This window comes from Oncorhynchus keta, chromosome 8 (assembly GCF_023373465.1).
Source record: "Oncorhynchus keta strain PuntledgeMale-10-30-2019 chromosome 8, Oket_V2, whole genome shotgun sequence".
Classification (NCBI taxonomy): domain Eukaryota; kingdom Metazoa; phylum Chordata; class Actinopteri; order Salmoniformes; family Salmonidae; genus Oncorhynchus; species Oncorhynchus keta.
Window position 1 is genome coordinate 3,992,459 of NC_068428.1, and position 27,423 is coordinate 4,019,881.

The 27,423-nt window shown below is 42.9% G+C and overlaps 2 protein-coding genes across 7 annotated transcripts in view; one reads left to right on the forward strand and one right to left on the reverse strand.

Moving 5' to 3' along the window:
* Window positions 1-21,811, forward strand: part of myo6a (myosin VIa) — a 95,272-nt gene extending 73,461 nt beyond the window's left edge. The window contains exons 26-36 of one of the 6 annotated variants that reach the window (XM_052523389.1): window positions 3,910-4,118; window positions 4,731-4,809; window positions 10,283-10,443; window positions 10,611-10,652; window positions 11,032-11,070; window positions 12,338-12,376; window positions 13,976-14,085; window positions 15,259-15,399; window positions 17,400-17,426; window positions 19,267-19,485; window positions 19,611-21,811. In XM_052523389.1, coding sequence (XP_052379349.1) covers window positions 3,910-4,118; window positions 4,731-4,809; window positions 10,283-10,443; window positions 10,611-10,652; window positions 11,032-11,070; window positions 12,338-12,376; window positions 13,976-14,085; window positions 15,259-15,399; window positions 17,400-17,426; window positions 19,267-19,485; window positions 19,611-19,810 — 1,266 coding nt within the window. In that variant the 3' untranslated portion in view covers window positions 19,811-21,811. The remainder of the gene's footprint in view (window positions 1-3,909; window positions 4,119-4,730; window positions 4,810-10,282; window positions 10,444-10,610; window positions 10,653-11,031; window positions 11,071-12,337; window positions 12,377-13,975; window positions 14,086-15,258; window positions 15,400-17,399; window positions 17,427-19,266; window positions 19,486-19,610) is intronic. The other 5 variants (XM_052523390.1, XM_052523391.1, XM_052523392.1 and 2 more) reach the window with 5 other exon arrangements.
* LOC118386575 (interphotoreceptor matrix proteoglycan 2-like) overlaps window positions 20,736-27,423 on the reverse strand; it is a 36,509-nt gene continuing 29,821 nt past the window's right edge. Inside the window, exons 17-18 of the mRNA XM_035774272.2 lie at window positions 23,150-23,227; window positions 20,736-22,496 (exon numbers count right to left, since the gene is read on the reverse strand). Of these exons, the coding sequence (XP_035630165.2) occupies window positions 23,167-23,227 (61 nt within the window). The 3' untranslated portion in view covers window positions 20,736-22,496; window positions 23,150-23,166. The remainder of the gene's footprint in view (window positions 22,497-23,149; window positions 23,228-27,423) is intronic.

Consider the following 27,423-nt stretch of genomic DNA (forward strand, 5'->3'; position numbering starts at 1 on the left):
GCACATCTCACTCCAGTGTTAATGCTCAATTGTAATTATTTCGCCTCTGGCCTATTTATTGCCTTACCTCCCTACTCGTCTACATTTGCACACACTGCACATAGATTTTTCTATTGTATTATTGACTGTACGTTTAACTGTTTTTGTCGCACTGCTTTGCTTTATCTTGGCCAGGTTGCAGTTGTAAATGAGAACTTGTTCTCAACTGGCCTCCCTGGTTAAATAAATAAAAAATAATAAGAAATAAAAGTAACAAGTAGTTAAACAGCAACAGTAAAATGACAATAGCAAGACTATATACGGGGGGTAACTGGTACAGAGTCAATGTGCGGCGGCACCGGTTCGTCGAGGTAATATGTACATGTAGGTAGAGTTATTAAAGTGACTATGCATAGATGATAACAACAGAGTAGCAGCGATGTAAAAGAGGGGGGTGGCAATGCAAATAGTCTGGGTAGCCATTTGATTAGATGTTCAGGAATCTTATGGCTTGGGGGTAGAAGCTGTTTAGAAGCCTCTTGGACCTAGACTTGGCGCTCCGGTACCGCTTGCCGTGTGGTAGCATAGAGAACAGTATGACTAGGGTGGCTGGAGTCTTTGACGATTTTTAGGGCCTTCCTCTGACACTGCCTGGTATAAAGGTCCTGGATGGCAGGAAGCTTTGCCCCAGTGACGTACTGGGCCATATGCACTACCCTCTGTAGTGCCTTGCGGTCAGAGGCCGAGCAGTTGCCATACCAGGCATTGATGCAACCAGTGCTCTCGATTGTGCAACTAAAGAACCTTTTGAGGATTCTGAGGACCCATGCCAAACCTTTTCAGTCTCCTGAAGAGGAATAGGTTTTGTCGTACCCTGATCACAACTCTTTGTGTGCTTGGACCATGTTAGTTTGTTGATGTGGACACCAAGGAACTTGAAGCTTTCAACCTGCTCCACTACAGCCCCTTCGATGAGAATGGGGGTGTGCTCTGTTCTCTTTTTCCTGTAGTCCACAATCTCCTTAGTCTTGATCACATTGAGGGAGAGGTTATTGCCCTGGCAACACACTGCCAGGTCTCTGACCTCCTCCCTATAGGCTGTCTCTTCGTCGTCAGTGATCAGGCTGGTCTGTTTCATCAGCAAACTTAATGATGGTGTTGGAGTGATGAGTGAACAGGGAGTACAGGAGGGGACTGAGCATGCACCCCTGAGGGGCCCCTGTGTTGAGGATCAGGGTGGCGGATGTTGTTACCTACCCATGCCACATGGGGGCGGCAAGTCAGGAAGTCCAGGATCCAGTTGCAGGGGGCGGTGTTTAGTCCCAGGTTCCTTAGCTTATTGATGAGCTTTGAGGACACTGGTGTTGAACGCAGAGCTGTAGTCAATGAATAGTATTCTCACATAGGTGTTCCTTTTGTCCAGGTGGGAAAGGGCAGTGTGGAGTGCAATTGAGATTGCATCTGTGGATCTGTTAGGGCGGTATGCAAATTTGAGTGGGTCTAGGGTTTGTGGGATAATAGTGTTGAAGTGAGCCATGACCAGCCTTTCAAAGCACTTCATGGATAAAGATGAGTGCTATGGGTCGGTAGTCATTTAGGCAGATTACATTAGTGTTCTCGGTCACAGGGACTATGTTGGTCTGCTTGAAACATGTTGGTATTACAGACTATGTCAGGGACAGGTTGAAAAAGTCAGTGAAGACACTTGCCAGTTGGTCAGCACATGCTCGCAGTACATGTCCGCAGTACATATAATCCGTCTGGTCCTGCGGCCTTGTGAATATTGACCTGTTTAAAGGTCTTACCCCCATCTGCTGCGGAGATCGTGATCAGTCTTCTGAAACAGCTGGTGCTCTCATGCATGTTTCAGTGTTAATTGCCTCAAAGCGAGCATACAAGTAGTTTAGCTCGTCTGGAAGGCTTGTGTCACTGGGCAGCTCTCGGCTGTGCTTCCCTTTGTAGTTTAATGGTTTGCAAGCACTGCCACATCCGACGAACGTCAGAGCTGGCGTAGTACGTTTCGATCTTAGTCCTGTATTGACGCTTTGCCTGTTTGATTGTTCGTCGGAGGGCTTAGTGTGATTTCTTATAAGCTTCCAGGCTAGAGTCCCACTCCTTGAAAGCGAGCAGGTCTAGCCTTTAGCTCAGTGCGAATGTTGCCTGTAATCCATGGCTTCTGGTTGGGGTATGAACATACGGTCACTGTGGGGACGACGTCATCGATGCACTTATTGATGAAGCAAATGACTGATGAGGTGTACTCCTCAATGCCAACGGAGGAATCCCAGAACATATTCCAATCTGTGCTAGCAAAACAGTCCTGTAGTTTAGCATCTGCTTCATCTGACCACTTTTTTTTATTTATCAAGTCACTGGTGCTTCCTGCTTTCATTTTTGCTCGTAAGCAGGACTCAGGAGGACAAGAATAATGGTCAGATATGCCAAAATGGAGGGCAGAGCGCTTTGTACGCGTCTCTGTGTGTGGAGTAAAGGTTGTCTAGAATTTTTTTAACATGCTGTTAGAAATTATGTAAAACTAATTTAATTTTGCCTGCATTAAATTCCCCGGCCACCAGGAGCACCATCTCTGGGTGCGCGTTTTCCTGTTTGCAGCTCATTGAGTGCGGTCTTAGTGCCAGCCTCTGTATGTAGACAGCTATGAAAAATACAGAAACTCTAGGTCGATAGTGTGGTCTACAGCTCATCATGGGATACTCTACCTCAGGTGAGCAAAACCTCGAGGCTTCCTTAGATATCGTGCACCAGCTATTATTTACCAAAATACATAGTCCGCCGCCCCTTGACTTACTAGACGCCTGTGTTTTATCCTGCCGAGACGGCGTATAACCAGTATGTTGATTATGTCGTTGTTCAGCCACAACTCCGTGAAGCATAAGATACTACAGTTTTGAATGTCCTGTTGGTAGTTTAATTTTCTGGGTAGGTCATCGATTTTATTTTCCAAAGTTTGCACCTTTGCTAGCAGAATGGAATGCAGGGGTTTATTCAATCGCTTTTTATTGTAGAGTAGTGGGCCTTTTAAGGTGACACTAACATCAAATGCTGTTAAGTGTGACTTCAGAATCTGATGTCGTAGACGACGCATAATTCAACGGATGTTTGGGTTCTGAAAACCGAGTGAGGAGACTCTCTGTATCCGTGTCCTTGGGTGGTAGTAAAACACATCAAACATCACCACAGCTGCGGGGCAGAATAGGGCCTGATAAAAGGTTACTTTGACGGCAGATGTGTATGAATATTCATCAGCAGCAGTGTGTTGCTGTAATACGTTTGCCTCTAATTCAAACCTACACCACTGTCTGTGGAAGCTCTGTAAATGCCAGCAGTCACAAATGTAGGGCTCTGATTTGGGATGAATGTGTTAGTGCTCAGGGACAGAGATGGCCCAATAGAAATATGAACTTGAATACCCTCCCGTGCCATCAAGTCCAATTAGTTGAGGCGTGAGTCTTGATGGTCTGGGAAGGTGTTCCAGATCGTATTTCTGTTTGCTGCAAGGAGACTTGCTGAATCCCAAACCAGACCCTTCCTCTCAGCCCTCCATTTGCGAAAGTGTCCCAAAGCCGAGGGAGTGAAAATTAAGTGTGTAGGGGCTAATTAGTCCCTTCAATAGCCAATTCGACCAAGCCAACAAAGCTGAAGTACTATTGCAACACGCGCCAAGATTTTGCTCAATTTAATACAAAATAATGGAGAGGAGTAGCTTAATATTTGCATTGTGTATTTGTTTGTTTGTTTTCGAGGTTAATGAAATCTCTCTCACACCTTACCTGTAGAGATGTCCTACTCCCCCTTCAATGTAGGGATTGGGTGGATACTGCACCCCCATGTTTGCTCTTACTTGGTCTTTACTGAATTCAATCAAATATTGGCTGATGCCTCTTTCACGGGACTCTACTTTCTCCTCAGACTACAGTCATGACCCGCATGGACATCGACCATGACTACCAGGCCCTGGTGACCCGGTCAGAGCAACTGCTGACCGCCATGCAGAACAAGAAGAAGGAGGAGGAGGAGAAGGAGCGACTGAAGAAGATCCAGGAAGAGATGGCGAGAGAGAAGAATAGGAGGGCGGAGGAAGAGCAGCGCCGCAAGCAGGAAGAAGACGACAGGCGCCTGTGAGTGGAGGGGAGATGGAGGGATGAAAAGAGAGCAGAGGTTGTCAGATACATTAGTCATGCTTAGTGTCCTCCCCTCTTTTCATTGGTGTATAAAACCATTGAGCAGAACTAATGGCCTATTGTATCTGTCACTAGATCCTAATTTAAGGCATTAGAGACGACTACCAAAACTTTATGGACCTCCGACGACTCTGCCAACTTTATATGCCTGGTAACTGAAGGGCACCATCATGGATATGGTCTAATAACTAGGCCTACCTACTGTGGAGGCACTTAGAGCATGACCATGTCAGAGGACCTTGATAAAGTCATAGATGTCGTAATGCAATTATCAGGGCTCTTCCAGTGGTCACTTACTGTAGGTTGGATTTTTTAACCCAGTGATTTATTTATTGGTTGAATCCAATTGAATTGATTCATCTGTTTCACCTCCCTTAATTCTGTAGCAGTGTCCTACCAGGATGGATAAAGTATTGATCTACAGACTGTATGAGCTTGACTAGTACTGAGGAGCTGCTGTATGATACAGTATTGATGATGAAGTTCAACCTTTATGACTCTCTGTGACACCAGTCCCTAACAGCCTTTCTTATTCTCCCTCTTCCTCAGGAAAGCAGAGATGGAGCTGAAGAGAAAACATGAGGAAGAGGAGCGGAAGAAGAGGGAAGAAGAGGAGAGGAAGCTTCAGGTTAGTGGCAGTGTTCTTCCATGGTTGGTTTCTCCTTGTCAATGTCTTTTGCAGAGTGTCGTACATGCTTTACTTAATGTTCTCTGGCAGATGAACTCCCTCAACTTCTGTGCTGCTCTTCTCCCCATCCTCCAACTCTCTTGAGCTTTCTCTTGAGCTCTTTCACTTTCACTCTCTCGAGCTCTTTCTCTCTCTCTCGAGCTCCGAGCTCTTTCTCTCGCGCGCCTTCTCGCTCTCTCTCGAACTCACTCATTGACTAGCTCTCTACACCCACTCACTCCAGTTCCGTGGAGATGGTTAGACTTCTGATGTTTATATACTGTCCATCTGGCTCCCCATGTTGTCCATCTGAAGAGGGATAGCACGAAAGCGCCCCAGAGATCTGACCCTGGATAATCTACAGGCTTTTTAGCTTTTATTGCTGAAAACTGCACTCTTAAATCAGTGTCTGGCCAAGAGCCCACCCTGAGCCAGGGACGGGGTTGGTGCTTACTCAGCCTTTTTAACCTTTAGATAACTCATCAACATCACATTTGGCTTCCGTGTACACGTTGGTATGAATATGCATGATTTACACTGCAGATGTTTGAGTTTTGGGAGGAAACAGGGTTGTGACGGTCACAAAATTTTGTCAGCTGGTTATTGTCAAGCAAATAACTGTCGGTCTCACGGTAACTTACCATTTTAATTAACATAAACACATTTAGCATATCGTGGCCTATATGCCACTGATGCAGACCTTTGGAACATCTACATTTTAAGTTGAATAAATCCATGTAATATAACCTTATAACCTCTACTTTCACAATAAATCCATTATTTATTTTAGACAGGTCTAAAGAAGCATGATAGGAAGAGTCTATTTCAGAAGAACAGAATAGCATACTCTGAGTTGTCCTTATGTTAGGTCCTGATCTGGCAATGCCAAAATGGCTGTGGGCTACACTAGTTAATTTACCAGACAAGATTTGCTTAGAACAAAGCTGAATAGAAAAACAATATTTTCTCAACTATTTGAGGGAGTGCGCACATGCGGCTATTCTGTGTTGAGCAGTTAGCATATAGGAGTACCTATTTCTTTGTTTAGTTTAGAGTTATTAATGTAACTTTGGTTGTTCTACAAATGTTGGGCTATATGTTTTGAATTGTTATACATTGTAAGGCTGCATAATGCGACTCTAATGATGATTTGAAAAAAGTCACTTGAAAGACAAGCGCAGGCTGTACACCCTTCATCAGTCTCTCATTGACAATTTGACAAGCACTTGATAATGCCTAGAATTTCACGGCGGAATGTGTGACCGTAATGCCCCATAAAAAATCCATGCCTTTTGCGGCCAGTGGCTGTTGTACCCTTTGCCCGGAGTGCCAAGTTGTGCCGTTCTCCCTGATTGCTGCGAGCTCCAAAGCACCTCTCACTCACATGGCTCTCCATCACGTACAGTGCCTTGCGAAAGTATTCGGCTTGTGTCCCACTCATGATTGTGTCCCACTTGTTGATTCTTCACAAAAAAAATACAGTTTTATATCTTTGTTTGAAGCCTGAAATGTGGCAAAAGGTAGCAAAGTTCAAGGGGGCCGAATACTTTCGCAAGGCACTGTAATTGGGTCTTTCACACAGGTTACAAGTGAAGACAGACACATCGGGGACGCAACTGCATGTGTCCTTATCCAATTCCGAGGTGCATATTGACGATATTGAAAGAACTGTCCACATTTACTTCAGCCAACAAGATGAGTAGACCTTTACTAACAGCAAAAGCAGTAGCCTATGTCAATCAATTATCCCCCATAGTACAAAAGTTGACCTATTATATTCTTAGCGAGAAATAAATATTCCAAACATAGTCTGGGACAGTTGTGGGATGCAATGGATCTCAATTTAATACTACCACTAGTATCAAAATATGCAATGTGACTGATGCAACAGATACGAACATTTGGCTTAAAATGTTGACAAATTATTAGGCTATTTCTTCACGCGCACATGGCAGTAGGCTATAAGCGCTTATGTTCCATTTGCGGAAAACACCATTATCAAAAGTGACCGCAAATGTGATTTAGGCAAGTCATGCTTTTATTATAAAGGTGCAGCTTTATGGTGAAAATTATCTTCCTCAAACTTGAAACTCATGCGCTGCTTATGTATGCATGTCTTCCAGGCTTTACGTCACATGATTTGTGCTTCATTTTAATAAGTTATTTGGCCACTTTCGTTGTGATACAAACCTTATCAAAACATATAGGCTACATGAACTGTGAGGATATAGCTGTGTTCGAATACTCATACTCAAGTTATCTTATGCGTTATATTGGCTGACAATTTGTTAGCAACACTGTCCTTACGAACGACGTAGGTACACACTGCTGTAAAGATACTCTGTTGTTAGCTAGATACCTAACGTTAGTTGGCTGCTGTACTTATACATCAAACTTGCCAGTATATTAACTATAGGACATCTAGATACCCAACGTTTATTGACTTGATTATTCCCATTCTTAGCTAAATGGTATAGTCGTTGTGCGTTCTCAATGGACACTCGGGTGCTTTCGTTAATTCGCTCTGGCTATCTACTTCGATTTCAGAGCACTCTTGTCTGAGTGTACGAGACAGTGCAAAATAATGAATTTACGAGCGCACAAAACCGGTTGAATATGGCCGGTGTCAGTAAACGTCCAGTAAAAAAAGCGTAATTAAATTGTTGCCAGCATCACATTTGGTCACCGACGCTCTGGATAACATAAACTGTCTAACCAACTCTGCTAGGGCGAGTAAAATGGTCAGTGGTCTCATTTGTGTCTGGAAGTAGCAAGCTAGCCAACGTTAGCTTGGGTGCTTGACTGCGGTTGAAAGGTCAGAACGCTCAAATAAACCCAAGCGTCCAGTGTGCGCTCCGAGCGCGAAACGCTCAATTTACAAACTGACAATTTGACAAACGCTCTGAATTTACGAGCGCACTCTGGCACTCCAGATTGAATTTAAGAACACATCCGAAGTCTTATAATGTAATTTGTTATGCTAACTAGCAATTAAGATGTTGCATAGCAACAGCATCAACTTCAGGTTGACAGGCTAACAGCACAACTGAAAGCATACGGTTCGTTTACAGAAAACTAAAAATAAACTAATAGTATATGCTCATTAAGTACGTAGTATACAGTATGTTAATATGGGTATTCGAACACAGTTTGATGTAGAAAAAGTTGCAACAAAAAATGCATAATTTCTTGCCTTATGCTGGACATCATTCACAAGTGATAGGCTAATATTGTCACCCATCAGACTATTCTTGATTTATTCTTGTCTTTACATATACTAAATAATATGTGACATTTTGGGGATTTAGAAAGGTGCGTGCTAATGGTCCAATCTTGAAGCAGGGGCAACGGAGAAAATGCATGTCATCTATGCACTTACAATGAATTGAGGACACTTTTCCCGTGATTCATTTTCATGCCAGCCAGGTAGGCTATACTCCTGTTGTAAAGATAAGCAATGTACTTAATATTAGGAAAGTTGAAATAAATATAGTAGGCCTAGCCGATAGAAAGCTGATGAGGTCCTCTTTTTATTAGAGGCCATCACTCTGTTTTCCAGTACAAATGCATAGCCTATAGAAATGCTGCGCAACATGAGCTCATGAAGTTTGATTAGATTTTCGATTACATTTGCATTGATGTCAGAGTGATTAGGGACAATAGAGTGCTGACTACCAGGCAAGTAGCAGGTTTTGGTAGACTACTAATGACCACCAGCAGCATCAGAGCTTGGAGAAGTCTAATTACTAGAACTAAATGGTCACGTGGAATTTGACTACCTTCATGTCTCGGCGGTTGTCTTCCTGAATGGCATTTCTCTCAACCCAGGTGTTTCTTTCAGTGGTGTAAGTGTAACAGATGTGAAATGGCTAGCTAGTTAGCGGTGTTCGCGCTAAATAGCGTTTCAATCGGTGACGTCACTTGCTCTGAGACCTTGAAGTAGTAGTTCCCCTAACTCTGCAAGGGCTGCGGCTTTTGTGGAGCGATGGGTAACGATGCTTCGTGGGTGACTATTGATGATGTGTGCAGAGGGTCCCTGGTTCGCGCCCGGGTATGGGCGAGGGGACGATCTGAAGTTGTACTGTTACCCCCAAAACTACTTAAGTAGTACTTTATGTATCTGTACTTAACTATTTATATTTTTGACTACTTTTACTTCACTACATTTCTAAAGAAAACATTGTACTTTTAACTCTGCAACATTTTACCTGACACCCAAAAGTTACATTTTGAATGCTGAGCAGGACAGGAAAAGGGTCAAATTCACACATTTATCAAGACAACACATGGTCATCTCTTCTGCCTCTGATCTGGCGGACTCACTAAACACAAATGCTTCTTTTGTAAATGATGTCTGAGTGTTGGAGTGTGCCCCTGGCTATCCATATATTTTAAAAACAAGAAAATGGTGCTGCCTACTTTGCTTAATATAAGGAATTTTAAGTGATTTTTACTTCTGATACTTAATTATATTTTAGCAATTACATTTACTTTTGATACTTAAGTATATTTATAACCAAATACTTTTACTCAAGTAGTATTTTACTGGGTGACTTTTACTTGAGTAACCTTCTATTAAGGTATCTATACTTTTACTCCAGAATGACAATTGGGTACATTCTCCACCACTGGTTTCTTTGAACACAAGTTCTCCATTGATCTTATTGCCAAAGAAATGCGGTGATATTTTCAACCCTGCCCCTTGTATTTTTTCCCAGTAGAAAACTTGACCAAAAGGTAAATGTGCTTGGCTTGGTAATGTGGACTCCATTCCCTAGTTGCACGCCTGAAGGCTGCTTATCTCCTGACCCTGGATGGTGGCCAGCTCCTGTAGACTACAGCTAACAGTCCCTCAGGGATCGACAGGCGGAGGAAAGGCTCATTAGTGGATGTGTAACGAGTCTAATCAGGCCCTGCCACACATATAGCCACCTCCTTTACATCTCTGTGGTTAAGTCCCTGACAGACTATATAGAGACTGTGGCGGGGGGAGCAGATGTAGACTGGGAGGACAAGACTGGGAGGGCCATTTTTGAAGGTGCCAAAGGGAGTATCACCCAATCTTGTGAACCTGCAGTCATCCCGAGCCTGCAGTGATCAGCTGCTATTTTGAGAGCGCTGTAAAACGTCATTCCCATGTTTATATGCGTCATCTTCATACAAGGCGTCTTTGGTGCCCTTCATGAGTCTGGCTTGGGCAAGGAGTGACTTATGAAAATGTGCTCATAAGGACATGGTGCAGGCAGGACCATCCATCATATTACTGGGTCCATCAGCGTAACAGAGGAAATGACTCGCCTCACTCCCACAGGGCTCATTCTACGCTGCCTTGGGTGTGTTATTGGATGCTGTACTTTGTGTATTTGCGCTTGTTCATTACAACATCCTGGTGTGTGTGTGTGAGCACGTATATTAAAGTAAACGGTCTCTGCAGGCGGAGATGGATGTTCAGCTGGAGGCTGAGCGAGAGGAGGAGGCGGTGCGCCAGAACATCTTGGAGCAGGAAAGACGCGACAGGGAGCTGGCAATGAGGATCGCCCAGAGCGAGGCTGAACTCATCCCAGAGGAGAGCCAGAACGACGCAGGCCTGCGCAGGTAACAGCTCACTAACACCGCTAACACACCTCCATAGACCATCTGTTACCCTCTGATGAGAGAGGGTCCCCAGAGATGGTTCTTGATGAGGACTTTGGACCTGGGGAGAGACTCTGACCGTCTGTAGGCCTGCCTAACCAATCTCTTCTCTTCTTCTCTTCTCCCAGTAACGGCACCTCAGGTGTTCCATCATCCCCAGAGAGCGCTACGTAAGACACCAAGATTTAAACCCCTTAACCCCCCCCCCCCCCTGTCCAACCTTAACCTGACCAGTGAAACATAACTACCCTGCATGCTGTAGCAATCTGCCAGCTAAACCAACCTTACCTCTTACATGCAAACACAGCCATTGATTGATGCTAGATTTCACCAAGTACATTTACGTGTACCAGGAAATTGACCTCCGAATTTGATTCCCAGACATGACTGAGCTCACTCTATCAATCAAGTCCATTTATTTTCAAATTATTACCAGAGGAATGATCTGTCCTTTTAACCAATCAAAGAAAGAGGAAAAGGAAGCACCTTTTCTTCCAGTTCCCCATTGTATTGTGTACGGTTGTAATCCTCATCATTCTCTTGTTGCAGTGGAGCAGGTGGATCTCAAAAGCTCAAGGGCATGTCCATGTAGGTTCCTTTTTAAACATCACCTTTGCTGTGTAAATACACCTTCAGCACACTTGCACTTCTTCTTTTAAATTCAGACTAGGTGCACGTAGAATATCACACGTTATGTTTTCTATTAATGAACTATAAGGATCTGCACTTCTTTTTGCATGCTTTTTGTTTTCTTTTTTAGCCCTGAGGCTGAAAATAATGCATTGTGGGAAAAGCAACAGCTAGGCTGACTGCACTGACCGTTATCTTGATATTACTAATCTATTCCACATCTGCCAACTAGACCTCTGTTCCCCACAGCATTCCCACAAGCCCCTGAACTGCACCAACTCACTAACCTACGTGTTGATGGATGTGTCACGTTGTGACTCAAAGACATGCTGATGTGCACTCTGAAAGGGTGTTTTGAAGGGTCATAATGGATTTGCCATGTGGTTACTCTCTTTTACAAGCCACCGCTCCTGTCAGTATAAAAGATTTCTTTGGAAATACGCTCTCTCTCATCCGGTAATAAGAAATTGCTTGGAAACACAGTAATACATGTTATAGGCAGAGCATAGCTATTAGAATGTACACATTCTCTCAGTTTTACATCACCTGGGAGTGCGCAAACCGGGAAGAGAAGTGCTAGTCGTTTTTAAGTATTTTTTTATACTTCAAACAACAGGAGTGAGAACATCAGTGGTAAGTATAATCGGTGGCCCTGTAGATCAAATCTAAGTTTGTTGGTGGTGTCCACAGATTTGCAAGTGAAGCTAAGCGTTTCTGTTTATAGCTGCAACAGTTCACATGCTGAGCTCTAGGCTGTTCACACGGCCTCATGCGGAAAGGATCTCACACACACACACACAGATTTACATTTGAGTCATTTAGACAGTTATCCAGAGCGACGTACGGGAGCAATTAGGGTTAAGTGCTTTGCTCAAGGGAACATGGACAGATTATTATTTTTTCACCTAGTATGCTCAGGGATTCAAACCAGCAACTTTCCGGTTACTGGCCCAACGCTCTTAACAGCGTGGCTACTGTCCGCCTGATCAGCCGCTGTCACGCCACAATGTGAGACCTGCTTAGATGATACAGTGACCAGTAAACCAGCAGTGTTCCAGGGAGGGAGAGTGCATTATATTCCTGGCTGCACCTGCACACACACCTTTTCTCTCTTTTACACGCCTTCTTTCTCTCTCCTGTCTTACAACTGCAATCAATGTGACAGTTGGCTGGTATTGAAAGTGGTTCTAACTCTTATTATGCTGGGCTCATCATGTCCTTTTAGGGAGGAAATGGCCAAGGAAATGTCTGAGCTTCTGTCTAGGTGGGTAGAAATCCTTTCAATTCCATGAATTAAATCTCAGGTAATCGTTACGATCAAAACGTGTGATTCTGCGTATCAATACTAATATTCTTAGTAGATATGTATCATTTAGGCTAATTCTTCATAATTCCACACAATTAAACATTGTAGTGTTCCTACACAATGGGGTAGGGTTCCTCACCATGCAAATGGATGGATGATTGTTTTTCAAATCAGCCGGTGTCTTTTTTAAAGTTGTTAAATCTGACGATCACTTAACTTTAGCTAGCTTTTGCTACTGGTAAGTAAATCATGGTGGCCTCATATGTATGTTCCAACTATTCTAGTTACTCACACATTATATAAGTCAGCTATATCCTGATTCCTGGCCCACTGATATCACACTGTAGTAGAGCTCTTTATTGGGATCCCAATTAGCTGGCGCCATGTGGCCAGCCGTCAGAATGACTGAATGAGAGATGTTTGCTGGAGCCCCTTCGACCACAAACCCAGCAGGCACTGTTACGTTGTCTGTTTACTAATTGGTTCAAGCCGCCTCCCACTACGCCTCATTGCAACACATGGCCACAGGAAGTGGGAGCAGAAGGTGCCCCGGCCTGCTGGCCCAAGGTCGATGGGGCTGCGTGCTTCTGGGTACCCGGAATAGCCGCCAACGTTGCGAGGCACGCTCCCCTGGTTGGAGAGGCTCAGTGGCTCAGTCAGCCAATAGGATTAGAGCGTGGCCCAGGGCCCGCTCCAGCCTCAGATCCAGAGAGTCTAAAAGGGGCAAATCCCAGCCAGGATGTAATTAGCCCTGTCAGCAGTTAGGAGGAGGAGACCACAGATCAGACTAGCAAGAAACAGCTGGAGAGTAAAAAGACACACAGGGCCAATTTCCCCGACATGGATTAAGCCTAGTCCTTAATCTTTGTCAGGGAAACTGTCCCATACAGTGCTAAATGGCTGTTCAACAGAATAAAGCAGCACTGGAGCAGCTCCATGACCAATTCAGGCAGGACACTAACCACAAGACCACTGAGGTTGGGAGTTTGATTCCCGGCCGAGTTATACCAAAGACTAAACAAGGCACCCAATGTGTGTCTGTTTGGCACTCCGCATTATGGAGAAAATTTAGTGGCGAGGCCCTGTGATAGGCTAACATCCTGTCCAGGAGGTGTAGTTGCACATCGAGCTGCCTCACGCTACAGAAACAGGAGATGGGCTCAGATGGGCCGTTCCAGCTCCATACAGTTGGGTTGTGAATAGTCTGTATTACTGGTGTGGGGTTGTTAAATTTCTCTTGTCTAGCTGCAGTTCACCTGACAAACTTCACATTTCACCCCACATCATCCTGCTCTCAACTCCTCCAATGAAAATCGCAATATGTCATGTGACCTTTGATCTCTCTCGTTATGGATCCTGTCATTCTTGCTCCACTGGTGTAGGGTGAAGTTGCCCCTAGACGCTGATCTTGGGTCAGTTTAGAATTTTTCCCACCGATGGTTAAGGATTGGGGGAGGGTATGCCGATCCTACATCTGTACCTAGGGGAAACTTCACCCCGGAGCCTGCTCTGGTTTTGGTTGTAATCCCACTGTCTTGATTGTTTCTGTGCTGCCAGAGGCCCACAGGTTCAAGCCACCAAAGCTGCTGCTGCTGCTGGCACCAAGAAGTACGAGCTCAGCAAGTGGAAGTATGCCGAACTGAGGGACGCCATTAACACATCCTGTGGTGAGAAAGTCAGCCATGTTGAATGTTTGGGGGAAGCTCATTTAGAATCTTGACTCTGACATTTTGACGTTAAGAATCTTGACTGGGACATTTTGCTGAGACAGTGTCGCTCCTAACAACCCTTATGCAATATTGAACTGTCAAACTGTTTTCTGAGCCTGGTTCGCTTCTGTCTAAAAGTGAATTATGATTTTACAGCTTTAACTTGCTCCATAGTTATTTATTAATGCCTACGTTATTATTTGATCACTTCCTTGTACATGAAAGTCAAATTCTTCTATCATTTGGTAAAACAGTGGGGTACCAGTGGTCAAATGTTGTGTAATATGTAGGGTAGGGATCCTCCATTACATTCATCCTCGGGGCATTTTTTTGTAGTTGAGCAGATGGTTATAAATAATTTGTACACTGCAAATTGACCACAAGAAGCCAAAACGGGTATAGTATTTGACCAAAACATAATAATTTCAAAACTTGATTATTGATTTACACGCTTGAATACTCGGTAACAGATTTCCTAAATTAGAAGCACTATGCTGATTTCCTGGGGATTTTAGTCTTATCTCCAACAACGGGGGGGGTTGTTGTTAAGTCACCCCTGACCCTATTGGGGAACCCTAGAATAGGCTTTCATTTTGGGCTCAGACTCATTCATTCGCTGCTCCCCAAGCCCTGTGTCTTATGTGCTACCAAAAATGCCCAACAATGGGGTATCTGGGGTTGCTGACGCATTTTTATTGAAAGTATTCACAAAGCAATCAGGCATGCTGATATTAAGTAGTGTGCCCATTACAGGGAGACCTTTTTGACAGTGAAATTACTCATTTATCTGGTAGGTAGGGAGCCATCTTTGTGAATTCAATTTTACCAAGGCACTTAGCGGATCTGCTGATGACAGTTTAAATGCGTTTTAACCCTAGCAGCAATTGTTTTAGAATTTCATGAAGACATAGAAAGACAAACCCATAATGCTGTCTTGTCTTTTTATTCTTTTATGGCTTTTGAATTGTTGAAAGTAATGAAACTCTTTTAGCTGTAGCTATCGTCTCTCTGTTGGTCGTCCTCCATCTCTGTGTGTAGCTCTGTCCTTTGTGGTGCTGGTCGACTTCAGAACCTGCCATGCTCCAATAGCTCTTCCTCTCTCTATCTTTCTCCCTCCCTCTCCACCCACAGATATTGAGTTGCTGGCTGCCTGCCGAGAGGAGTTCCACCGCCGGCTGAAGGTCTATCACGCCTGGAAGTCAAAGAACAAGAAGCGTGGCAACGACACCGGCAACACTGAGCAGAGGGCCCCCAAATCAGTCACCGACTACGGTAAGGGACCCCACAGGCCACCATGTCCCCAACCCACAGGGTGTTTCAGACAGTGTTATACAGTACAACATCAATGTAGGCGTCTTATTATGGGTCTCTTTCCATGCTGTGATAGTCGTGATTTGGAAGCATACATGTTTTTTTTTCAATTCTGCTCCCAATATCAGACCTCTAGTCCCCTACTGATATTTTCTACTGCAATACTGATACTATGGCTGCATCCCAAATGGCGTCCTATTCTCTACATAGTGCACTCCTTTTGACCAGACCCATGTTGGCCGTGGTCTAAAGTAATGCACTATCTAGGGAATATGGTGCCATTTGGGACACATCCTGTTGGTGCCTGCTCTCATCCTCCAGCCTGACCTTTTCTCTTATTGTTCTCCATAGCATCCCGTGCTGTCTCACTCTGTGAATCGCAAATGGGTCCTTTCCATGTACAAAACATGGAGTCGCCATGACGACAAACAGTTATTTTTCCTGTGTGGCAGATTGCAGATCCACTTTGTGCCGTTAGACAACTGCATACCACATACACAGCCCCCATAGAATGACATGTATAATTCTAGGATCTGTAGCTATGCCCCCACCTCTCCTCCTTTCACTTAGGGCCCTATTGTCATCTGGCGTTAAGACAGCGCTATTGTCAAACGTGTGCTTGTTTGCAATTTCGACCTGTTAAATCCCGACGCTCTTCAATTTTCAAACCCTAGCGCAAGAATTGGTAATTTACCTGTCTTATACGAGCTCGCTGAGGTTGGAGGGGTAGCAATATCTGATTTGTGTTCTTAAAAACATGCGCCAAAGTGCTGTTTTCAGTATGCGCTGGTGGGGATATTTTCAGACTAACTGAAAGCTGGTTTTAGCGGTAACGCGGTTGGTTATGGCATGGGTTTTGACAGCAGAAGCTCAGCCTATCCAGCCATGATGCATAGTGCCCATATACACATGGAGCAAGAGATGTGCTTTGTGCCCGTGAATCTCCTATTTAGAAACTTTTTTTTCACCATTTTTGTTGTGAGGATTGTGAGACTTCTTAGAAATTAATCTTGAAGTTTGGCAGCAGCAGAACTCTGAGCGGACATCACTTTTTAAAAAATCTATATAGGTTATTACATTATTTTAGCAGCGCCTCTTATTATTTTGGATGTGCATAAAACCCCTCCATGTAGACTAATTACCCATCATGGAACGAGAGATAAGATAATCCGGTGACTTTAGTATTTAGAGACATTTAGTTATTTTCCGCTTTGTTTAAGTAAAAAATGTATATAATAATTTTAAAACCATTAGTAGGCTACCCTTACCCTACTATAACAAAAGCTGGTTCAACAGCAATGCATCTGGTGTCAATCTTGTCCTGGCCATGCATTAGCCAAGTAGCCTATCCATAACTCATGCGGTATTAAGGCATGGAACGCCATGATTGGCTAGTGAGTGACCAAGCCTTCGTCACAACCACAACTTGTTTATTCATCAAAACCCAGCCCTTTCGTGCCACCGCCAGCTATTGCGCTCATAATAACGGCTGTGAAAATGGCAACAAAAACAACAAATATTGCCCGGACCAATAGCGCTACCGCCACTGCTTAGATTTACCATTGCGTTAGGTTTGTTCAAATAAAGCCCGTAGTATCAGACACAGTGCCAGTTATGCCTACCTGCTCTCTGACACGTGAACAAGGCAGAGGCTGAGGAGAGCGTTCATACTTTCAGGCTCCAAGCATGATGTAACCTACAATCGAATGGTTTTGCTTGTGAATGGCCTTCCCTGTACTTCCATGCCTATGGTCTCATCCATTTAGGCCATGGCTACAGTAAAGACATGGTAATAGCGCTATCATTAATATCTATGAAGAAGAGGCATTGATATTGGTGATCGGCTCAAAATAGCCTAGTCTTTATAGGAAATTAATTTGTAGTTCCATAATGTTGATTTGTTTAATACCTGTGTCATACTGCATGTGTTTGTAAGTGTAACCTGGCATGTTTACTTTCAGATCTCGCACCTCATGTGAGACAAGCACGTAAGTGGTTCTCCATGATGTAGTAGCACCACTAACCTCAGCCCAGTGCTAAGCCCTCTATTAACCATGGGGAAATGGAGGGGAGTGCTGTCTGTGTGGTGGTCACTACTCGCCTGTGTGGAAGGGTTTTACTTTCTGTTTTGGGATAAGGCTCTGGTTAACAGCAGTGCACTATATAGGAAATAGGGTACCATTTGGGACGTAACCTTGGTGATGGCGTGAGGAATCTTACAGCAACTGGTTTCTTTCTAAATGTAATCGTCTTTGGTGTGCATGTTCATAACAGAAGAAGGGGCTTCAACTAAGTGCACCTGGAATTCTTTGTAAGTGTAGGCTATTGTATGAGATGCTACAGACTTCTCGTTATTTTACAAGGCAGTGTTCGATTTGGATGCTGTTTTCAAATGTCGAACTCGAGCTGATAGAGAATGAGGATGGGCACAAAGAGATTTCAAAGTGTTAAAATGGCTGCTGTTATTGATGTTGCTGCAAAATGTTATGTGGCTACGCTTGACAATTGGAGCTAAAATCATTCAGGGCACTTAGGCTAACTGGTGTTTGGATGGATGTGTGCCCGCCTCCCAAATGGGACCTCACTCCGTAGATGGTGCTCTACTTTTGGGCCAGCAGCCGAAAGGTTGCTGGTTTCTAATCCCTGAGCCGACTAGGTAAAAAAGATCTCTGTGCACTTGAGCAAGGCACTTAACCTTAATTGCTCTGGATAAGAGCATCTGCTAAATGACATGAATGTAGAGCACTATAAAGGGAATAGGGTGCCATTTGGGAAACTGTGTCTCATCGGTTTTTGGGGAGTGTGATGGTGTAACACGTCTGCCTGCTGATTGGGAGAGAAACCTAGCAGTTGACTCGTCATTGGAGCAGAAAGCAGGGGATTTGCTACACAACACGTACTTATACCTTGGAGATTGTTGGGTGCACATTTACTGTATATTCTCATTTTCCTGTCAGTTCAGACCCTCTCATTCGCTGACGTGCATCAGACAATGAGTAGCTGGCCGTACAAATCGACTGACATCCTTGCAACGAATAATTCACATATCTGTCAAGGAGTATGGTCAAAAGGAATGACGTGTATTCACATATCTGTCAAGGAGTATGGTCAAAAGGAATGACGTGTATTCACATAGATTGTGTACACGTCATTGGAACAAACGCCCACCATAAATTCTGTCAGTCTCTCTCGGTTGCAGCTTTTGCAAGCTTTTTCTCTGGACAAAATCAACTATTTATTCGAGGGAAGGACTCTCTGAAAGGTGTTGGGAATGAGTGGGTGGCCATTGTTTCTCTAGTTAATTGTACCGCAATGGTGTTGGTTGCAAAGTGTCATCCTCATAGTTGACGGCGCAACCTTTTTGGCTCTCACCTTTTAGTAAAGGATCCGTTTTGTTTGGTGGCAGTGTGTCAGGGAGAGGTTGCTCTAAACTAAGGACTGAGGCTACTGCCCCCCCGTGGTCCTTTTCTCCATAGAGCCTCCCACCCCTTTCAATCACTTGGCCTATGTATTCCCTTATTTATTTATGCTCCACTTTGCGTAGAATATGCAAATGTATGTTCTGTATGTTTTGATACGAGCAAGCTCTGTAACAAACATCTGACATGCCGTTTGTCACTGATTTGCTCTCTGCTAATACTGACCCCCCCGAGCTCTAGCAGCAACGCAGTCCCAGCATCCCTGTTGGTTCTTGCTGTTTCTTCCCTTTCCTACTGGTTCCTGTTTTCATTTCTATTTGTTCCTGTTCCTTCCCATCCCTATTGGTTTCTGTTACCATTGCAATCAGCCAGCATCATTAGCCTCTCTAACTAACCCCTTCCCCAACAGCCCAGGCAAACCCAGCCCCACCCGTCCCAGCCAGGCGGCATGAGGTGGCCATGAACAGGCAGCAGCGCTACTTCCGCATCCCCTTCATCAGGCCCGGGGACCAGTACAAGGACCCCCAGAACAAGAAGAAGGGCTGGTGGTATGCCCACTTTGATGGGCCCTGGATCGCCAGGCAGATGGAGCTGCATCCGGACAAGCAACCCATCCTTCTGGTGGCAGGTCGGTCAGCAACCTGACCCGGGGGGTGGTGGTGTGTGCATTTTGTGCACGCATGTGCCTATGTTCTTTTCATACTGTTACTGCCTCATAAAACTTGTTTTGCTGTTTTCTCTGTGTGTCTGTAGGGAAAGATGACATGGAGATGTGTGAACTGAGCCTGGAGGAAACAGGCCTGACAAGGAAGAGGGGAGCTGAGATACTGCCCCGTCAGTTTGAGGAGATCTGGGAGCGCTGCGGGGGCATCCAGTACCTCCGGAGCGCTATCGAGAGCCGACAGGCCCGCCCCACCTATGCCACAGCCATGCTGCAGAGCCTCCTCAAGTAAATGGTGTAGGGTGAATTTCCCCCTAGTCACTGATCCTGGGTCAGCTTTTCATTTTCCCCACTAATGGTTAGGATTGGGGAAGCTGATCCTAGATCTGTACGTAGGGGAAACTTCCACCCTGGCGCTAAATCCCCTGTCCCAAACCACAGGCCTCTATCTCACTACAGCAAAGGGAAGAATGCATTTAGCTACTGTACCGAACACGGCGGGCATTCAAGCATACTGTACCATGTTTTGACTGGAGGTACTCAAGTCATAAGTGAACTGCTTTTTGTTCATTGTCCACTTTTCTTCATGTTCTTGCCGGCTTTCAATTCTCTTGTTGGTTATTATTTGTTGGTGGGAGCAGAGGAATTTGCAGTGAACCTATGCAGAGTAATCACACTAATTACATCTAGTTTCTACATTTTGTTTCTTGAGCAAATGTGAGGTTTTTCTTTAATATTCCTGCTACTTTAACTACGAGGCCTTATAAATAAAAACGACTTTAACAGGGTCATTTGCTGAAAGTAGGGACTGTTTTCAAAGCTGCGCCTCCAAATAAGAGTTTTAAGAGTATTAAATCGTAGATGTTTATTACTGTGTTGGTGGTTTAACCTGACATCTCATCGTTTTCTCTCTTAATAACAGCTTTTTGATGATCTCACGTAAACCAATTCTTTCTGTTCATGTAGTTATTACAGGACTATACTTGCACAAAAGACATGTTTGATCCATGGGTGGAAATGGGCTTCAACACATTCTGGGGGTGGTGGTGAGGCAGTTATACTTGAGCGTCAGGTTTTTCTAAGGATTATTTTCAGTAACTGCACATAAATTCACATTCATTTAAAAAATTATTATATTTGATAATACTGTAAACTTCTTCTTTTTTTTTTCTCTTTTTTTTTACCTCCGACTTTCAGACAGAATGTAATTGAGTCGATTTTGTTCCTTCAGTCTTTACTTTTTGTTTATGTGTGATTTAGGTATGCTAATGAGAGAAAGAACGGAAGAAAGCTAAAGAAAGATGTTTTCATTTTCACATTCCCCAACCATTCATTCCTAAAGCCACATGGTTGAAATTTAAATGCATTGTTTTATGTTGTCCACACAAGGCTATGATATTCCAAATATTGTCTTAAGAAGAAAAATAATGTGCTAATCAAATTTAATTTATGATGTGGATTACCAGAAGCGAACCATACAAATCTTGAGATACTCTAGGATTTCAAATAGCATTCAAGTCATACTGTTGGACCAAATGTGTGTATGGGAGCAGAACTGAATGGAGAAATGAAGTAGGAGGGGTCAAGAAGACCTCAAGCTCAGATACAGTATTCAGCTAGTCTTTCCTCTCCTGGATATATCATCTCATATTTCAATAGACACTTACGTACAGGATATTTTATGATACAAAGAGAGTAATGTTTCTACAGGAATGTACACATTTATTTTCAAAAGAAATCTTTCTACTCTAAAATCAAAGGGTTTGGGCACATGACTCATGTTTCTTGAAAAAAATAACTACTTTAAAATGAAGCAATAATTCCTCAACAAAGCTACAAGGAGAAGGACAGCCTTTGTCATGTACAGTACTGTGTGTTTTAGAGACAATCTCTTGTGAGACTAGAACTACTCTCTTCAGGTAAGGCTGATTGTTAGTCTGGGGTTTGTTTTCTAGCGCTTCTTCTCATTCCCTTTGACGCTCTGCACAAGCGAAAAGGCGACGTCGTGGTTGTTTGAATGCATGAGATCTATCCACTCATGCGCGTGTCTGAGGCATGTCTTCAGTTTAGATCTAAGTATTTATTTATGACTTGAACACCAGAGTATACTACTGTACGTACTGTGTGGTCTCCTGGAATATCTCTTGTAATGTACAACCAATTACTGACCGGCTTCGATATGCTCTGTGTGTCTCTCCACGCGTTACAATCATTCCTCAAATACTGCCTTTTCACTGTCACTTTTTCTAATGCTGATCTCTAACTGTTGAAATAAACTCATTCTATCACTCAACTGATATTGCTCCTCGTGTTTTACGTTCTGTTACTCAATGCTACAGCAACACAAATAGAGTTCTGTGAGGAAATAGTTTTTTAAAAAGCCCTATTGAAGATGATGAGCAATTAATTTCCCCGACGTGTACAGAACAGTAGTTTTACAGCACTGAGGAAACACCATTACATTATTACAGAGACAGATGTATAATTAACATCACCCACACAGGTGTACAGTAAGTGTTATTCACTTTACAACGTTGCAACATAAGTACCTCATTATGAGGAAAACATTTCTTGTAACTTTTCGTCTGGCATTTTACATGACCACTTTCACTACTAAAATAAATGTCAGCACATATGTATAAAAGCAGTTAGCTGTCCTGGGATGCCATAGCAAAATGATCACATCCGTTTGACATTCATCTGTCGTTCCTGAGTCATTTGTTCACTGATGACAATGACCGAGTACGGCTGTCCAGAGTTTGCCTGAATGTCTGTTTGACAGAAAATGGGAGTATCCTTTCTGGTGAAACACAGGCTTTGGAAAGGTCAAATGAAGGGGTTGTCTGGCTGAGTGCCTGTCTGTCCATCAGTAGCCAACAGGTCAATGTCTTTCTGCAATCACAACATTGTCCGTGATCTGCATCTGTGATTAGCTATCGTTTATTAACATTCCTGTGTCTCTTCTGCAGTTGCCAAGTCTAAAAAGAGAGAGACACAGATTCCAGTTGTTACCTTTCACAAACTGTGTACAGTGCAAGCTAAAATGTAAATCATTAATCTAACTGGGATACTGTATAAACCTACGTCTGATGCTTTGAGTTGTATTATCTTTTGAATGAAAGTTAGACAAACTCAATTCTGCATTCCGTTTCCTTACATTTAACTCTTAATTAAATTTGACCCTGTTCCTCAACTAACACTGATCCGGAAAGAGGATCAAAGAAGGCCAGACTAATCACAAAGCCAGACTACCGACAAAGCCTACATTCCGAAAGCAACAACGGCTTCTGCTCATAAACAGGCTTGACAATCCACCTCTCCTCCATCAAGAGGTGAATAACATGGGATAAGCCTTCCCTTTGCTAGGTTTAGTTTGTCTGTGTGAAGTGTTTGTCTGTCTGTCCGGCTTACTGTCGTGGAGAAAAGCACTCCGCTCTAAATCCATTTGAGATCCATCCGTAAACTATCAAAATATAATGGAACAGTTTGAATAATAATTATGTCATGGTTTGATTCGCCTTGTTGCGATAATGTAATTTGATACTTTGGCGTTCTCTGTCTGGGTCAGAAATGGAGGTCAAATGAAAGTCAAAGTTGTCCATAGAGAACAAATGACCTAACAAGTCCTTACCTTAATACGGAGGGTTGTCATTCAACACTCGGTGTTCTTAATTTGTCAGGCCTGGAAGACGTATACATTTCTGGGTATCTACAAAATAATAAGAGAACTGATATTGAGACAAAACGAGCAAAGGAAGCAGCAAAAAAATAAAACCATTATCCCAAGGGGCAAAGTCACATGGGGTGAAGCACAACAAGGTTTTTCTGTAAAGAAGATGTATTAGTCAGGAGCTTCTAGAGTACATTATAAAGACCTGTGAGATGGAAGGACACCATGTTAAATATGGTGCAGTATCCTCTTGGTGAAAACAAAGTACTTTACCTTCATGTTGCTTATAGACCAATCATTTTCAAATATATCCTGATTGTAGGCCTAAATTGCTGTTCAATAGCAAACGTCTTTGAGAAATTAATACATTCCATAATGTATCAGTACTAGATAAATGTCATTTCAATCTGGCTTTAGACCCAACCATTCCACAACTACAGCATTAGTGAAACATACTGATGTACCTTTTTCATCTGACCAAGGCAAACTAACTGGTGCTATTTAAAAATAAAAAAAATAATTTAAAAGCATTTGATTTATTTCATTATTCTATCTTAATAGAATAAACATTTGGTTTCACAACAAATTGAAACTGGTTCCAGGCGTGTCTGTTTTCATAAGACACAAATCACAACTTCTTGGACTCACAACCTCAAGGCTCAGTATTCATAATTGAATTGCCTCATTTGTCAGAATACACATGCTCACATATATGCTATTACAGAGCTCCCTATACATCAGGTTAAAATATTTTGCAGATCCAAGCAACACTCCAAGATGATATTAACACTGGTTTTAAATCAAACAAAGTCTATATCCTATATGCTGTTTAGTACATGGCAAAGAATAAACTCTACATCAGGCAATTGGGATACTATACAGATCTACTGTAAGAATTGTTTTATTGTATCCATTAGAAAGACCTTAGTCTGGGATAGGAAGCAGCAGTTGGGTTACTATGGTGACTATCAAAACACAACCAACACCTTACTTTACGAATTAGATGTCATAACAATCTTTGCAGATTAATTCTTGGATGCCGTTATAAGACACATTGCACAATGTATGAATAACTAAATTGGCTGTTACTCCCAAACAGGAGATGACTGCATTGGTACCAATTTATTTTTTAAGTGTATCAACTTACATTTCCTTGTGTATATTAAGGAACACCTAACTTCACAAGACTCGCACTACTCCTTTCGACAACAGCAGCAATTCCACATTCCAAGGGTACATCACGAGGTTGGAGTAAGATCTTCCAGATACAAAGGCCCAAATGACTGGAATAATTTACCTATTGAAATCCAGGCATTAAAATGAGTGAATTTAAGAAAGCTCTTTTTCAAATGTTAACCGTTAGTTTTTAACTTATAGAAACATCTCCATGAAGATATTTGTAAATATGCGTACTGTTGAAGTCGAAAGTTTACATATACCTTAGCCAAATACATTTAAACTTAGTTTTTCACAATTACCAACATTTAATCCTAGTAAAAATTCCCTGTCTTAGGTCAGGTAGGATCACCACTATATTTTAATATTGTGAAATGTCAGGATAATAGTAGAGTGAATATTTCAACTAATTTCTTTCATCACATTCCCAGTGTGGACGAAGTTTACATACACCTAATTAGTATTTGGTAGCATTGCCTTTAAATAGTTGAACTAGGGTCAAACGTTTCAGGTAGCCTTCCACAAGCTTCCCACAAGTTGGGTGAATTTTGGCCCATTCCTCCTGACAGAGCTGGTGTAACTGAGTCAGGTTTGTAGGCCTCCTTGCTCACACATGCTTTTTCAGTTCTGCCCACAAATCTTCTATAGGATTGAGGTCAGGGCTTTGTGATGGCCACTCCAATACCTTGACTTTAGAAGTATGCTGGGGATCATTGTCCATTTGGAAGACCCATTTGCGACCAAGCTTTAACTTCTTGACTGATGTCTTGACATGTTGCTTCAATATATCCACATAATTTTCCTTCCTCATAAAGCCATTTATTTTGTGAAGTGCACCAGTCCCTCCTGCAGCAAAGCACCCCCACAACATAATGCTGCACCCCTGTGTTTCACGGTTGGGATGATGTTCTTTGGCTTGCAAGCCTCCCCCTTTTTCCTCCAAACATAACGAGGGTCATTATGGCCAAAAAGTATGATCTTTGTCCCCATGTGCAGTTGCAAACCGTAGTCTGGCTTTTTTATGGCGGTTTTGGAGCAGTGGCTTCTTCCTCGCTGAGCAGCCTTCTAGGTTATGTCGATATAGGACTCGTTTTACTGTGGATATAGATACTTTTGTACCGGTTTCCTCCAGCATCTTCACAAGGTCCTTTGCGGTTGTTCTGGGTTTGATTTGCACTTTTCACACAAGTACGTTCATCTCTAGGAGACAACGAGTCTCCTTCCTGAGCGGTATGACTGCTGCGTGGTCCCATGGTGTTTATACTTGCGTACTATTGTTTGTACAGATGAACGTGGTACATTTAGGCATTTGGAAATTACTCCCAAGGATGAACCAGGCTTGTGGAGGTCTACAAATAAATTCTGATGTCTTGGCTGAATTCTTTTGATTTTCCCATGATGTCAAGCAAAGAGGCACCGAGTTTGAAAGTAGGCCTTGAAATACATCCACAGGTACACCTCTAATTGACTCAAATTATGTCAATTAGCCTATCGGTAGCTTCTAAGGCCATGACACATTTTCTGGAATTTTCCAAGCTGTTTAAAGGCAGGCAACATAGTGCATGTAAACTTCTGACCCACTGGAATTGTGATAAAGTGAAATAATCTGTCTGTAAACAATTGTTGGAAAAATGATTGTCATGCACAAAGTAGAAGTCCTAACCGATTTGCCAAAACTAGTTTGTTAACTGGCTTCCAGTTGAAGCTCGCATCCGCTACAAGACCATGGTGCTTGCCTACGGAGCTGTGAGGGGAACGGCACCTCAGTACCTCCAGGCTCTGATCAGGCCCTACACCCAAACAAGGGCACTGCGTTCATCCACCTCTGGCCTGCTCGCCTCCCTACCACTGAGGAAGTACAGTTCCCGCTCAGCCCAGTCAAAACTGTTCGCTGCTCTGGCCCCCCAATGGTGGAACAAACTCCCTCACGACGCCAGGACAGCGGAGTCAATCACCACCTTCCGGAGACACCTGAAACCCCACCTCTTTAAGGAATACCTAGGATAGGATAAAGTAATCCTTCTCACCCCCTTAAAAGATTTAGATGCACTATTGTAAAGTGGCTGTTCCACTGGATGTCATAAGGTGAATGCACCAATTTGTAAGTCGCTCTGGATAAGAGCGTCTGCTAAATGACTTAAATGTAAATGTTAACAAGAAATGTATGGAGTGGTTTTAAGGACGCCAACCTAAGTATATGTAAACTTACGACTTCAACTGTATATTATAGGTACTTAGCATTGTTTTATTCGTAGTTGTAGCAGTAGTTTTTATTAGTTGTAGGGTAACGCTATACTTGACATCTAGCATCATAACACATTATGACATGGTCATAACCATGTCATAATGACATAACAGCTGACAACTTGTCTTAACCTGTCATTATATGGTCATACCACTGTCATGGCCCATATATTTAGACATTGTGATATTGCGTTATTTTATTACATTTACATTACATTTTATGGCTGGTTATGACACCTACATACGTTTCAAAACCCACATTTTATTCAAATGCTTTTTTCCCTTTCATTTGAAAGTTTGTTTTCTCATTTTTTGTTGTTGTAATGAGTTCTTTGAAGTCATGTTTTTTTTCCATATTTTAAATAACTTGTAGAAAATACACTTTATGACACTGTCATGACTCATAATGACCATCCTGTCACTTTACTTGGATTAAGAAAATGACCTTTATGGCACTGTCAGGAAGCATTATAGCCATCCTGTGTCACGTAGACTGAGAAAAATGCACTTCATGACACTCTTGAAGCATTATGACCATCATAATCATAAAAGAGGGTGTGTTGTCCTGCTCCTGCAATATGATTTCGTATTAATCTCAGTCATCAGCAACAGAGCATTGGGGTAGGTGCATCTCTGACTTTAAAAAAAAATAAACGTTTTTCTCCCCAATTTCGTGGTATCCAATTGTTGTAGTAGCTACTATCTTGTCTCATCACTACAACTCCTGTACGGGCTCGGGAGAGACGAAGGTTGAAAGTCATGCGTCCTCCGATACACAACCCAACCAGCCGTACTGCTTCTTAACACAGTGCGCA